At 44.9% G+C, this 15,120-nt stretch overlaps 1 protein-coding gene across 1 annotated transcript; it reads left to right on the top strand.

The window, feature by feature from the left end:
- Positions 1-31: 31 nt before the first annotated feature.
- Positions 32-13,792, top strand: LOC119444464 (uncharacterized). Its single transcript, XM_049664607.1, has 4 exons — positions 32-724; positions 1,503-2,208; positions 10,922-11,252; positions 13,510-13,792. The coding sequence occupies exons 1-4, from the start codon at positions 362-364 to the stop codon at positions 13,790-13,792; spliced, it is 1,683 nt and encodes a 560-aa protein (XP_049520564.1). The 5' UTR covers positions 32-361.
- The last annotated feature ends 1,328 nt before the right edge of the window (positions 13,793-15,120 follow it).

The following is a 15,120-nucleotide window of genomic DNA, read 5'->3' as shown; positions in this document are numbered from 1 at the left end:
TCCTGAAACAAAGCTTTAATAAATATTTGCAGCCCTGTCAGTGGCACATGAATATTTAATACTTTGAAATGCGTTTTTCTACACTTAACTTGTGCGTACGTTGATCTAACTTTTCAGTGTTGAGTCGTTAGTGTCGAGGCAGCTGGCCGGCTGGCAACGCATTGGTCTAGCCTAGTCTAGCCAGGAGGCATAACAGCTGGTATCAGCGTGTGCACGTGCGAAATTTAAGTTGTGGTCTCTTCTGCTATTGTACTGCTCCGCATTCGCCGTTCACTGTAGTACTCTGTGGTGAGCGCTGTATTTTGTCGTGAGATAATCGTGCAAGCTCCCGTCGGCTCTGTGCCTGCGTCACTCGCGGCCGATGCCGCCCAAAAGGCAATTTGGAAAGTACTTATGGGACCCGTCCATCGACGTTCCGATACGCTCAAAATACAGGTTCAGAAAACGTTCATCAGTTGGCGCTTCGTCTACCGCGTTGGACAAGGAACGAGGTTCTGCAGATGCCAGTGAAGAAAGTTCGCGTGAAAGCGAAGCAGACGCTGACACAGGCCACATAGCACCGTTCCCTTCAACTGCTAGTGCAACTGAAGACAGCCATATTTTGGAAACCACGAGTGAAGCCTCGTCGACCTCGTCCTCCGAGGACAGCGAATCGGAAGGCGACGCTGATGTATATCCTGACCACGGCGAGCAGCATTTTCCGAGAGGCTGGAAGGATGAGTTGGTAAGCGTTGTGGTGTCAAGCGTCGTTTCCAAATATTATTTTGTGGCTGTAACATCTTGTTTTGAGCCGACGTAACACCTGCCGCTCATTATCTCCTGTAGCTGCAGAAGCTTGGTGCCCTAGTTATGATATAGTGAAAATATTGTGATGGAAGTGTGAAGACTACTATTGGCGTTAGTGTTTTCTGTTAAAGAATAATGAAGTAGAGAGCGTACCGATGCGATCATTGCTTGCAGCAGTTATTTTTCTCCATTAATGACAAAACCACGCTGTTAAATTGAGTTTGCTCATGTAAACGCTGTTTTGTCGATATACTGCGCGACAAAACTGGTGCTGGTAAATGGGAGCTGAGACAATATTCTTTGAACATGTGTCGAAACTTAACAGTGCTCCAAAAGTGCATTGCAGCGTGCATTTTATGGCATGAAAGCACTTACTCACTGTGCTGCAGGTAGCATGACTTTTTTAAAGTGGTTTCTGTGGTGGATGTCTGGTGCTCACCATGCAGAGTTAACGTCTGCATTAGTTCGAGGCAGGTTTGCAGTGTAAAGGGGGGGGGGGGGGGGTAGCTTAAGATGATGCAGTAAAGATGGTTACCAGTGAAGTCAGGTTGGCCAACATCAAGCCTGTACCACAAAATGACACATGAAGCCCTTGTGATGACAGCATCTTCTAATTTATTGTGTTGATAACAAAGGGTGCGTCTACCTAGAAATGTATACTTGTACTGTTGTACTTAACACTTAACCATTGCTTACTACCATTTCTCTTTGCTTAGGATGAAAACCTGTTTCCGGGATCCAAGCTTACGAAAGCCGAAAGCCTCCTAATGGTCATGGCCCACAGCTTGCGCCATGGCTGCTCAAAAGAAGCCACCGAGAGCCTACTGCAGCTTCTTAGTGCTCACTTGCCAGAAGGTGTCAAATACCCGACATCAAAGTATACCTTTTTTCGACACTTTGCTGGTGCTGAAAAGCAGTATGCTAAGCATTTCTACTGTAGTACGTGCTCTGGGTATATTGGTGAATTACCAGGAAATGATGTGGTCTGCAGTCACTGCAATATAAACCATGAGAGTGGCAGCTTATTGAAAAGCTCATCATTTTTTCTGGTGATGGACCTCAAAGGCCAAATTCAAGATGTGCTGGAGTCTGGAAAGCTCCAACGCAATAGTACAGGCACTTCCTTTGATGTATGTGACATCACGGAAAGCTTTCAATACAACAAGTTGCCCGTGACTGCGAATGACATTACCTTAACGTTTAATACTGATGGTGTGCCCCTCTTTGAAAGCTCCAATGCGAGCATGTGGCCACTTCTTTTGATGGTTAATGAACTGCCTTACAAACAACGTGTGCAAAATCTTTTGTTAGCTGGGCTGTGGTTCGGCACAGGTAAACCATCAATGAACTGTTTTTTGACCCCATTTGTAAAAACGATGAATGAGCTGTCATCCACTGGAGTTGTTTGGAGGGACAGCAGTGGTGTGTCGCACACGTCAAAAGCATTTCCTGGTCCTTGTGCAGTAGACACCGTTGCCAGATGCGAACTGACTTGCATGACGCAGTTTAATGGAGCTTATGGTTGTGCATGGTGCGAGGACTCTGGGCAAGTTGTTCCGAAAGGAAATGGGTTTTGTCGTGTGTACCCTCCAAGTGCATCTGCAAACAAGCTCAGAACACATGAGTCCTTTCTGTACCATGCTCGAAAGGCCAAGGCCATGCAGGCACCCAGTTGTGGAATCAAAGGTGCAAGTGTGCTGACACTTCTTTCATTTTTTCCATTTGGTGAGGGCTTCGTTGTAGATTACATGCATGCCGTTTGTTCGGGTTTTGTACGGGCAACAATGTTTATGTGGCTGAAGTCCAGCCAGTGCCGACGATTTCACCTGCGTAAACATCTTGCTGAGGCGGACGAATGTCTTTTGAGCCTCACCCCCACGTGGGAGCTCTCGCGGCTGCCAAGGTCCTTAAAGGACATAAAGGAATGGAAGGCTGCCGATTGGAGGAATTGGCTGCTGTTTTATTCCCCAGTCGTATTAAAAGGCCGCATTCCTAAGAGGCAGTATAACCATTGGTTGAAGTTTGTGGAGATTATGCATTACCTTCTTGGTCCTTGCATCTGCGTTCAGCAGCTTGCCACAATTAAGGGAGAGATAAAGAAATTTCTTCTTGAGTATGAAGAATTATACGGTGTCGAGTACATGACATATAATTCTCACCTCCTTGTGCATATTGTCGACAGTGCCATAAACTGGGGTCCTTTGTGGGGATACTCCCTTTTTCCATTTGAATCAATGAATGGTACTCTTGGACGATATGTCAATGGCACTAGGTATCCGCAATTTCAGATTGCCAACAAGTTTGGGATTTTGCAAGCTCTTGTAAAGCTTTGGATGTCAAGGTGTGTGCAGAATATCCATCGCACTTTAGGGTCTTCTTTTAAGACTCTAATGAAGGGCTACTCCCTACGGAAAAATGTTTGCCATGTGGGGTCTGTACTGCTGATAGGCAAAGGTGTTGAGAAGGAGGACAGGAAAGAATTCCAGAAAATGATGGTCGGGCCATTTACGTTCTGCACAGCCCGTCTTGATAAGTCCAAAAGAAATAACTCTTATGCACATGCTAACAATATTTTTGGACGCATCATTGAAATTTTTGTGGAACATAACAGCTCAACAGCTGCAAGTAGCTATGAGGTACAAGTGTGTGTGGAGGTGTTGAGAGTGCAGTCAGAATTGTTAACAAATCTTTCTGAAGCCAAATTTTTGCATTTTGTGGAAGTGGTTCCTTCTGTGGAACATTGCATCGTAAGCGCAAGAAGCCTCAAGAAGTGCATTGTCTTAAATGACAAACAGTCTCTTTACTTGTGTTCGATGCATGAAAACTTGGTTCTAGAATCTGTGTGAGTTTGTAGTGGGATGTCACAAATGCTTGGAAAAGCTGAACCAAAATGTTATATGGTATATATATGTTTTGTTATAGAACACAGCTGCCCAACATGTGGCAACCTAAACCCCATGAGCAGACTTTTGTTGCTAGGCAACGATACATGCTACCAACCACTGTGTGAGTGTTAAATCCTTCTGAACACATAGTCATGCACGCACCAAAAGTAGTTCTGAACTGTCAGTGCCATTTTGTAAAATTTTGTAAAAAGAGACAGGCCCAACTTCATCTCTCTGGGTGCACCTGCATCTGTGAGCAGATATTCTGTTTAATGTCTCTAAACAAAAGCCGTTTTCTGTATTCATTTATTAATGTCGCATAAGATTTGGTGAGGACAGCAACAAGTGTGATGACATTAAGCATAAAGTGCTCTTTTGCAAGCATGATGTGCAATGTTTTTCACTAAAGTGCAGTCAGTGTGGCTCCGAGAAAAGTTGGTTTTGGTCTTTGCAAGTTTTGAGTTGTGCAGCCTTGCTCTAGAATAAAACCAGAAATTGTAATTACTTTTTGGGTATAGTACAGTATATCATGGACATTTTTTTATTTGTACAGTCAATGAGAGGGCACTGTTAGCCATTATGTCGTAATAAGGGGCTGTGTCTCTGTAGTTTATTTATATTAGCATGGTCAGCTTTTGGCAATATTTTAATAAAGGCACACTTTGGGAGCATCTGTGTGCTTTTCCTAAGGTGCCTGTGTTTCAGAGAGTTACTACAATTCATGCATGCACACTTTTTGTCCATATATAGGTGTGCTAAACCTGTTTACCCTTTATAAAACTCTAGTGTGTGCCTTGCAGGAACAAACTCCTTTAAGCAGTTCAAATAAACAGGCTTCAACAAATGCTATTATTTGAAATAATGAGGAAGAGAAATCAGAAGTCTGAAGCAAGTCGTAAACAGGAAGTGAAACACCTTTTTGGGGGGGGGCGGTGGGGGGGGGGATGTGAAAGTATTTTGGAGTCAGCATAGTGTGTCCTAAAAATTGCATCCCCAAAAGATGTCTTTAAAGAGGGCTGCTATTAACAAAACTGCCTGCATATCGGTTGTCCATTCTCTTAACGCCTTTGCTGCATCTTGTTTGTTCAAGGCACTTATCAAATTTGTCTAATATGCTGTAAACAACACAAAAGCCATATCTGTGCCATTCCACAGCATTTTCCCCCTTTCATGAAAGCGGTCCTTTGAATGCAAGCTTGTACATAGCTTGCTGTAGAGGTGCTTTTGTGTGGTGTGCTAATGATGACTGCATTGGCTAAAAGCTGCCCGTTGTGAACAGCTGCTCAAGTGAACATAATCGTTAACAGTGTGCTATACCAAATAGTCCTTTCCCTTGCTAACTTGTAGTTCAGAGGTTTCTCTTTTTGTTCTTGTAAATTTGGTGTGGTTTCTCCTGCTCATTACTCGTATAACCCTGTATTTTTCTGTGTTGAAAAGCTTTTGATGGTGCAATTTGTAAGAAGTTTTTCTTCTGTGTCAGCACTGTTTTTGTGTATGAGACTAGTTGTACAGCAAGTAAGGTGTCATTGTTGCAGAAAAGCTCATTTTAGAGGATGAGCATGGTGAGTAATTGCAATGGCTGAACCACTGTCTCTTTCAAGTGTAGCTTCCAGTGGCGCACCGACGGGGGGGGATTCGGGGGTTGTAACCCCCCCCTGAGGCCGACTTAACCCCCCCTTTTGTTTAACCCCTTACCTTTCCTTACGCATTTGAGTGCTGCAACTAAGATGTAAGACGCGCAATCGTCTGCACACTCGCAAAAAGCGCATTTTTTTTACAATTTCCCGTGAAGAAATCGAAATTGGTGCTGTTTAGATGGTATTGGCAAACTGTCAACCCCCCCCCTGGCAGAGATCCTGGATGCGCTACTGGTAGCTTCTAAGACTTGCAATCTACCTTATGCATTTGTCATAAAATATTTTGAGCACCAGTTCCAAATGAGATGTTTGCATAGTATGTTTTAGTGAGTGATTGTTGTCCAAGTGGCATGGTAAAGTAACATTTTCCTTAAACTGTTAAAGCATGGGCAATATGAAATGCCATCACAGGGCTTGAAGTAGCCCACAAGCCCTTACAATTTAATCACTTCTTACGAGATGACTACTGCAGCTGTGTTTTGATTTTCCAACACCGTGGAAAATGTTACATTACCTTGCAACGGTGACACTTTAGCTTTAATTAATCAGCACTTCCACGAGCCATCAGATTATTGAATAACCTACCAGACAGCATCGCATCTCTGTCTAATCCTGATACATTCCATCACCAACTTATTACACATTTCACGGAAGTCGTCGTTTGGCATGTGTCAGTTCATATTATGAATTTTTCCCCTTAATTTCCTGTTAAGCATTTTGTTTCATTTCTTTTGTTACATCTTGTTTGCCTTATATCTGCTATAACAAGCCTTGGTGAATTGTGCACTCACCCATGCACTTTTTATTTTATTGAGTCTTAAACTGTGTGCCATATTTCTTATTATTTCTGCATATTGCTTTATCACCTCTTCTTTACTGCGATTATGTGCTCAAATTTCATTTACCATGCATTGTACTTTTTCTTTTTCATCTGGTTGTGTATACACTGTTGTGAAATTTTTTTTCGCCCCCCTTGCACAATGCCCTACGGGCCTGTAAGGTACTTGAAATAATAATATTAGAGCAGTTTTGCTGGAAAGCTTTATGGGCTCACTTGTTCTAAGAGCATGCTTTGTAACCTTGTTTATTTCTTAGGTTGTGTGTTGTGCAACATTGTTATACATTGGTATTGGGTGCTGTGAACACAAAGTGATATATACATATTTTTATGTATAATATACTTTTGTACACTATTTTGTGATGCCTATAAATAATAAAGAGCATGTTACAACTGGTACCATGACTGACTGCTGCTTCAGGGCTTAGCACCCGTCTTCATGTGGGGACCGTCAACATACAAGCAGTACACTGGAATGACGGGGTGGCACAAAACATGAAATGTTACATAGAATTTGTTCTTCTTTTGCCAATTCGGGTCTACTTGGGGCATATATTAGTCTTATAAGCCTGGCGTCTTTCAGCCAAAGCGTTTGCTGTGTGTCATATTTCAAATGAGCTTTGTATCTGAAGACAAATCATATTAGAGAATCGTTTAGCTAAATATCTAGGATAATTCGAATATACACTTGCAGCAAGCTAACAAACATCCTTCACTTGTATCAATACATGCTGGCTGCTTGTAAATCTGCGTATGGACACTTGTATGAAGAAACAAGCAGTGCAATATAGCGAGAGGTGTACAATTCATGTTGTCGCAGACGGCTGTCCTACCTGGCTCTCTTTAGGACAGTGCATGTGCACACTCTTACACCATAACGAGCCGATCCTCCAGTGATAACTACGGTTCACATATTGCCAGGCTGCAGGAAGGGTTGCGATCTACGTGCCACTACTATATCTTAATTCAAACATCTGGGGTACTAAGCAAAACTTGGATGCCTGCTGAGAAAATGCAGAGCAAACACGGAGAGGAAACAGAAACCAGATGACAAACGAGCACTCATCCCTCTATTTTCCCCGCTCAATATGTCGAAAGATCGACAAGCCCAAACAGCCACTATTCTCAAGAACGCCTTACTTTCATCATTCCGTCTAATTAATACTGGCGTCATGCAGCTACTTTCGATCTTAAGTAGCTGCATGATGCCAGTATTAATTAGACGGAATGATGAAAGTAAGGCGTTCTTGAGAATAGTGGCTGTTTGGGCTTGTCGATCTTTCGACATATTGAGCGGGGAAAACAGAGGAATGAGTGCTCGTTTGTCATCTGGTTTCTTTTTCCTCTCCGTTCGCGATCGATTGATCAAGCCTGATGGGGATTGCATGAACTTTTTGACCGCGATATGATAGCTGCTAGCACGGTCCAAACGATCCCAGATCGAGTTTCAGGTGTCGCGGGTCCGAGGCACTTATCAAATTTGTCTAATATGCTGTAAAACTTTTTATATGACTCATTTTTATGGAAAATATTGTTATTTTGACTGAGGCGATTATCGTCTGCTGATCATATGCAACTATCAACTAAATGCTCGTCAGGTTACGATGACGGTAACGAGGCTCTATCGATGCACAAATTCTTGATCCGGATTGAGCAAGATCGCGGTAAAAAGTGACTGCGGCACCGGTGTAATACCTGCTCCGTGAAAATACAACGAGAAATCAATACGAATTTATTCAACGGAAAAATTCTTGACCGGTACACAATGGAAGTTTCGTTGAACTCTCGTTGTAGTGGGTCAACTGGTGTTGAAATTCCATGTAATTTCAATTGAATCAATAATAGTACAACGGATCAACAACGGAAATTCAATACCCATTTTCGTAAGGGGAAGTACAGCACTGCATCGTTGCGGTCACAAGACATGTAGTAATTTCATGTGTTTTTTTTCTCGTGTGCGTCCGGACGACAAGTTCCTGCTCTTTAGAAGAAAGTGAAGGCGCTTTATGGAATAAAATTTGATAATTTTGTTTGTAAGTTCAATCTTGTATGTCTCACAGCCGGCCATTCCTGGAGGCTTCAGCAGGATGTAGGATAAAAATTACGCTAGGCTCTCACGCTTCAGCGCATTTGCGCTGAAACAGTGCGTGAACGTATTTTCTAGGGACGTCACCATCTTCTTCAGACTATCGGAAGGAGACGTCAGCCCACCCATGTTCACGTGAACTGTCAGTGATGACTCTGGAGGAAGGCGTTGTCCTATTGGCGTGAACAAAGGAGTAGAACATTCTGCGCACCTTGCCTTTGCCACATACTTCCTGGCCACATAGCCGGCCACATAATATATCAGCCTGGCATCGCTTTTTTCTGTTGCCATGCAGCTGTGGTCAATTTCACAGGCACTGAGCACCTCGTGCGCTGCTTGTAAGTTCCCAATGTCTAGGAGGTCGACGACATGCTTCTGTTTCTTTGTCACTTGCTCCTTAATTAAGGCCGTTTAAACTAAGGAGGCTGCACAACAAGCCCGAAGACACGTATCAGAAGCAGAGCTCTTCGCCAAATTCGTGAATTCCAGTGTGCTAACCGACAGTAAGAACTGCAGGGAAGTTGGATGGTTGGCTTGCGACAGAGGCGTGCATGTGCTCCAAAATATCTTGGCTCAGTCTGGACGTCATGATGTACCTGAAGCCAGGCTTGGTGGTAGCATACTGCAAGAGGGAAAGTGTGCTGGAAGGCGTAACACGTAGAACATCCGCTGGGCTCGCCGGTATGAAGCCACTGTTCTCAGCCGGAACGCTCCCACTCCCACTCAGTACTCGAGATAACTTGGCAAGCCGGTCAGCTTTTCTTGAGATGGCCCGAAGGGCGGCTGCAGGAAACCTCGATGTCATGATCTCAATCACGTCTTTCATCAGTCTGACAAATGCGCCAATTGCGTTGATAGAGCCGTGCCTCCGCTCAATTTCTTCTTTGTACATGAAAAGACCTCGCCATTCAGAAAAGATGCGAAATGCATAGTTGACTCGCATCAATGTTTTCTTGAGTGGTTACAAGAGGCGGATCACAACAAGTGCTGCTTTCATTGGCAACTGATTCGGTGGAAAGCTGTCGAAGTTCATGCGCGCTTACTTTTTTCGCGTGTTTTACCGGCCGACAACCCGTCGAAGTCTTGCTTCTTCTCTTTGCGGGAATGGTATTTTATAGGTAAGTAGGCGCGCCGAGCAGTATTGATGGAAGAGCGTCGCTCCTTAGCCGCGGATGTGCCCTCGGAATCTGTACAACCGTCTCGCCTATCACAGGAGTGCAGTGACGCACGCACAACAAACTGGTCCTCAAAGTGGCGCTTGCAAACTATCGAAAGCGGTTCAAGTTCTTTGTCAGCGCGGTGAAGTGCCCACTTCATTTTTTTAACAGTTCTGGGTCACGCGGCATCGCAAAAAGCGATATCCTCTGCCCTTGGCTCGCATGTTTGTAGCCGGACTCACAATAGGGCGCAGAGCAAGTGGTGTCCCTCCTGTTCTTTTTCCCCGTACCTACATTTCCACTCAGTCCTGAATCCTGAGGAGCTTGACTCTGACGAGTGTGATCCACGGTATCCGTTCCACTGCCTAAACATTGAGGTAAATAATAAAACAACGGTGCAATATCACAGCTGCGCGTGCAGCTCAGCCTGCCGTCTACCTCTTAGCAGACGATATAATGACCATTTTTGAGGTCGACATATTAAAACAAGACACATCACACGTTTATAGTGTTTTTCAGTGAATATTTCCCACTTCATTTCAAATTTTAATTGGAAAAAACAAAGTATTTGAAATCTTACAGGCGCGCAAAAACAGCAGTCCGAGTAGCAGACGTAAGAGGTGTCTGCTACTTCACGACCGACCTCCGACCGCAGCGCCACTCCTGCTGTCATGACGCGGAGAAGCAGCCAACTACGCCGGTTAGCACACCTACCAATCAAGACACCGTAACGTCACTGCCGGCAAAAGCAAAAAAGAAAAAAAAATACGCATTCAACGCACATTTGGTATCTATGTCAAGTGAACCAATCGCGAAGCGGTTAATGGATTGCAATAAATTGGCCCATTCCATTCTTTCGTCTTTGGTTTTAAGGAAACTGCCGCGTGCATGTGCTCTCGCGTACCCGTCTACTCAATGTGAAAAAGCATACATAGGCTTGTATTTCTTAATTTCTTGTTATTTGTTTTTAATGTACCGGGCCGCTTCTTGTCAAGTTCCCTGTTGTGGGTTTTTTGGCTTTTTGGCTGATCCCCCCGTTCGTTGTAGGTATATGTCATAGTTAGATCACCAAATCATAGTTAGATAAACAAACCGTGCTCAGACGCGGTTTGTTTGTTTTTAAGTAAAAGCGAATCTACTCGGCGAGAAACCGACCACCAATCAACCCACCCAGGTGAAACCATGGAATGGTAGGCAAAGCAAGCCTCGTTTTAAAAATTATATACTAGAAATGCATGCGTCTGATATGGGAAAATATCTGTTTCAGAACCGCCGTCGGACGTGGAGCTTGTACATACGGAAGCATAGCGATGAAAATATGTTTAGAAGATTGGACGAACAATCACGAGACAGTACAGCTTTTTCCATGTGCTCGGCTGTACGTGGAAATGTCATGTTTTTTCTTCCTCGTATAACGTCCCGTGAACAACACGTCTCGACTCTATCAAATGTTTTGGAGTCCAGACAACTCCGTATGGCGGCGCCACGATTTACGGAATATTAGTGACCACGTGCGGTGGCTGTCGTGGAAGACGAAGAAGAAATGACCCGCACTGGGAACCGGCATCGTCGAGCCGAGATTTTCAACGACCGCCTCGAGGGCGACGGGGAGACCGTGGCGACCCCAGGCGACACCTCTCAGATGCCTTCGCCCGTGCACGCCGCGGGCAGCAGCTGGAAAGCGGCGGATCGAGGGCCGCAGGACGGGGACACCGACTTCGAGACCGACACGTCCCAGGCGACTGGATGGGGACCGTCCGAACGCGGCAGCCTGGTGCCCTGTCTCAGCATGTTGGCCGCCGCGACTCTCGTGTTCCTCCTCGGCCTCGCCGCCCTCCTGGCAGCCCCCGGCACCAGTCCCAGGCGAGTGAATATCTCCTCACGCGATTTTAGCGGGAAAAAAATGTCACGTTCGCGCAAAAACGGCGACGTAATGCTAATCTTTCGATAGGTAAGTGCTACAAGTGCCTCGTACTTCATTCTCAAATTATTGTTGCTCGTAAGGTGCCTGATTGGTCTGGGGCCAGTTTTGAGCTATTTAGTGCTCCATTGCCCTTTCCTTCTTGCCAAGCCAAACAATGCTCTCTTTCCCTTCCCATAAATTTAAGCACTTGTGCACATCATAAACTTGGTCCCACACTCCATCTGGTACTGCGGGTACTACCGAGCAAGGACAAGTTGTGCCGCCCTTAGTGAGATGAAGGATGACAGTGACAGTGAAATCTTGATACATGCGGCGTTAAAGTGCCGCATTTAGCGGGTATTACACGGCGCCTGATTAGAAGCCGGGTGTTCTGCCTCTGCTCCACGCCACCACTCATAGAAGTGGGCAGGCCATGTAATGCGGAGGATGGATAACAGGTGGGCCATTAGAGCTACAGAATGGATACCAAGAGAAGGGAAGCACAGTCGAGGGCGGCAGAAAACTAGGTGGGGTGATGAAGTTAGGAAATTTGCAGGCGCAAGTTGGAATCAGATAGCGCAAGACGGGTATTTGAAGATCGCAGGGAGAGGCCTTCGTCCTGCAGTGGACATAAACATAGGCTGATGACGATGATGACACCACGCCTGAGGCAGCAGCCACCTACTTCGCGTATTTAAATTCGCACAACAAACAATTGACTTCTTGACACGAGTGTAGAAGATGAAGGGTTGCATAAGTAATACCAAAAACATGGCGTCCCTGACGTATTTCCGGATCCCACAATCACCTTCGATGCTTTCAATAAACAAAAGCATACCTTTCGAGATTCTCTACCGCTACTCCGGCACAGCTCTCACTGAAGGTGCGACTTGCACGTTTCCATGGCGCGAGCATTTATAAAAACGTCCGCGCCGCGTGTTCCGACTAGCGATCAGCTGGACTCACCAGAATACATGGGGGCGAAATGCAGAAAATACCCGTGTACTTAGAGTTAGGTGCACGTTAAACAACCGCAGGTGGTCCGAATTAATCCGGAGTCCCCGATGCTGGACTACAGCGTGCCTCATAATCAGATGGTGGTTTTCGCACGTAAAACCGCATAATTTTATTTTAATTATTATTTTTGTAAATGGCACAATAATTTTAATATCAGCAAAACAGTGTACTAAACTTTATTCCCAAGTAACTGCAAAAGCAATGTTGTTTTCCTCATCATATCGGCAATTTAGGTTAACATTCAGTGTTATGTGGGAGCCTGCTTTCGCCGTCATCGAGGTGTCCGAAAAGTACGGAAATAACATATAAGAAAGACAAAACAACCTGGTGACGTTAAAAAAGACATTTCTGCAGAAAACCATCGACGATGATTGTCAATTTGAGCGAATAGCGAACGGTTAGAGCAAACTATTTATGTTAGCGTTTGTTGTTCCACTGCCTAATTCAGTAGAGAACAGGTCTGTTAGCCAGGAAATCTGTAGCAGTAGTATAGATGATTCGCACGTGTGTCTCAAACCGCTCCAATGTGTAGTTGACGGTCAGCAACTAACGTGAGCGCACGCGCCCTTGGCGTCGGTGCCTTTGTATCGGCGGCTAAAATTCAACATCTGATTACCCACTACCGATGCCTAGAATGGGCTAAGGAGCAAAAGAATGACATTCGCTTTAAAACCGAACTTTTGGTAGTAACCCGAATTCCGCATGCGCTTATACATACATGTATAAGCACACTCAACACTGCACCAACAATATTGTGTCACGCGGTTCAGTCTTTAGCGAAACCAAAAGATAATGAATCTAAGAAAAGCATAGGGGTAGTAAAGTGTTGGCTTATAGAAGTGTTGAATGAATTAGGAATGAGTGACAAGTTTGCACAACAGAAAGCAACATAATGCGAAGAAACAAGAAAAAGCAACTTGCAGTTCGCTGAAGTACGTATTGAGTAACGCGTGCCATCTTTCCGAAGGTGCGAAGTTCTACAGTGTCATTTCACATTGATTTTCTTTTTTTTTTCATTTAACTTCATTCCTTCCTCTGAACTGAAATAGCTCTGCTCCAAAAGCACAAATTTCTGCTCGAACCTGCGATATTTTTCTGCGCCGAAAGCCAAGCTGCCGCATGGATCACTCGTTACTGTCGAGGTATTAGTGCCGGGTCGGTAATGTGCCAGTGCCAATACACTGGTTTTCTTCTGTGCAGAGAGCAAGTGTTCTCAAAATGGAGCGGGTCGGAGACGCATCCGAGACGGGACGGTGACGAATCCGGCCCAGTGACCAGGGGCAACGAGTGGTGGTCCGATGGCATGAGGAACCAAGCGAAGCGGCGTGAAGTCGCCGTGTCCACGTTCTCAACAGAGACTCCGACGTCGTCGTCGGCCCCCTCACAAAAGCTAGTCCAGACTGTCAACACTAACACCGCGTCGAAGCCTCCTGGCGACTCTTTCACGGAGCCAGACAACAGCTCTTCAATGATTACGGGATAAGCACCCTCGCCTAATTCGCATATAGATTAGTACTCTCGAATTTTTGGGCACACAAAAGACTGCCAATAAAATATCCAACATTAGTTAAGCAATGTGGTAACTTCTGATAAGGACAACACTAAACTGTTGTCATCGATGCTCGAATTGTGACACTTAAGCAGGGAGATGTGTTGAGTAGCTCGAAAAAAAAGGCGTTAAAAAGCCACAGTACTGCTGTTTTATGACCTGTACCTTTTACATTGATCGAAGACATGGTGACAAATATTACATTGCGGGAAAAAGACTCTAGCCACCATTAAAATTGTTTGGAACTTGTTAGGCGAGTTGGCAATGATCCCAGCAGTTTACAGTGATTATGAGCCATATCAGCGAGGTTTAGTACAAACTGCCACAATGTTTCCCATTTTTTGCAGTGTCGCGATTATCTCGATGCATAATGCTTGCAGAAATTTAACCAGCCATAGGGCACAAAAATTTATCGACATTGCTGCTAAATTTTGTTATTGCCATTTGTTGTCTGAAAAGTTATTCTAAACAGGTATCTGCAAGCAGGCAAAAAGAAAAAAGAGGTTATGGTCGTCGGTGCAGATTGCTACTGCACGTCTTGATTCTGTTGTCATCCAGTTCTGCGGTTTGTGCTCGGACTATGGCGTCACACAGGGGATCGCTTGCCTACGCCGCCGGTGCGCCTTAAACAGGTGAGCTGACCTGCACTATACTGGGATGTCGCACTACAGGTTTCAAGTACGCATGTACCAGTTGGTTAGGCTGATAAACATTCTCACATGGAAAAGGAACTACCTCCACTCAAGAGGTAGCTCAACTAAAAGGCAGAGCAAATCGAAAGTAAGCCTTCACAGCGTCACAGCGTACACCACAAGGCAGCATTAAAAATAGTTAAAAATCCCACTTGACGCAGAGTGTCAACAGACATGCGAGCTTCCTGGTGAATCAGCCGCAGATCAATGGATGTCTCATGCGAGAAACGACGCCAAGCTGTTCTTGACGAACGACACGTTAGCACCCGGACATTTGCTGCATGTGTAGCCCGTGGAGAATGGAATGTAGACAGAATACGAGATTATGCCAATTAAGACTCTGCCACACACTATACATAACTACGCACTAAATATTAGCACACTCTACACTGGCAATTAAAAATTTGCGTCTCTTTCAAGAGGGCCGTCACGAAAATGAAGAAATGGGTTGTTACAGTAAATGTCACCAAAGATGCGTACAGCGATGTTTGTTTCACACTGGTGAAATATATTCCCGGCTCGCTCACAAAACGAAAGGCCATGCTATAGTGCACAGCCGATACCAAGCAG

This window comes from Dermacentor silvarum, chromosome 3, assembly GCF_013339745.2.
Source record: "Dermacentor silvarum isolate Dsil-2018 chromosome 3, BIME_Dsil_1.4, whole genome shotgun sequence".
Classification (NCBI taxonomy): Eukaryota; Metazoa; Arthropoda; class Arachnida; order Ixodida; family Ixodidae; genus Dermacentor; species Dermacentor silvarum.
This window is presented reverse-complemented; position numbering and strand designations above follow the sequence as displayed.

Bases quoted from the DNA above. Each gene is read 5' to 3' on its own strand.
- LOC119444464 (XM_049664607.1), top strand. From the start codon at position 362: ATGCCGCCCAAAAGGCAATTTGGAAAGTACTTATGGGACCCGTCCATC. The intron at 725-1,502 runs GTAAGCGTTGTG...CTCTTTGCTTAG, and splicing joins GAGGCTGGAAGGATGAGTTG to GATGAAAACCTGTTTCCGGG. The intron at 2,209-10,921 runs GTGTGTCGCACA...CTGTCGTGGAAG, and splicing joins TGTTTGGAGGGACAGCAGTG to ACGAAGAAGAAATGACCCGC.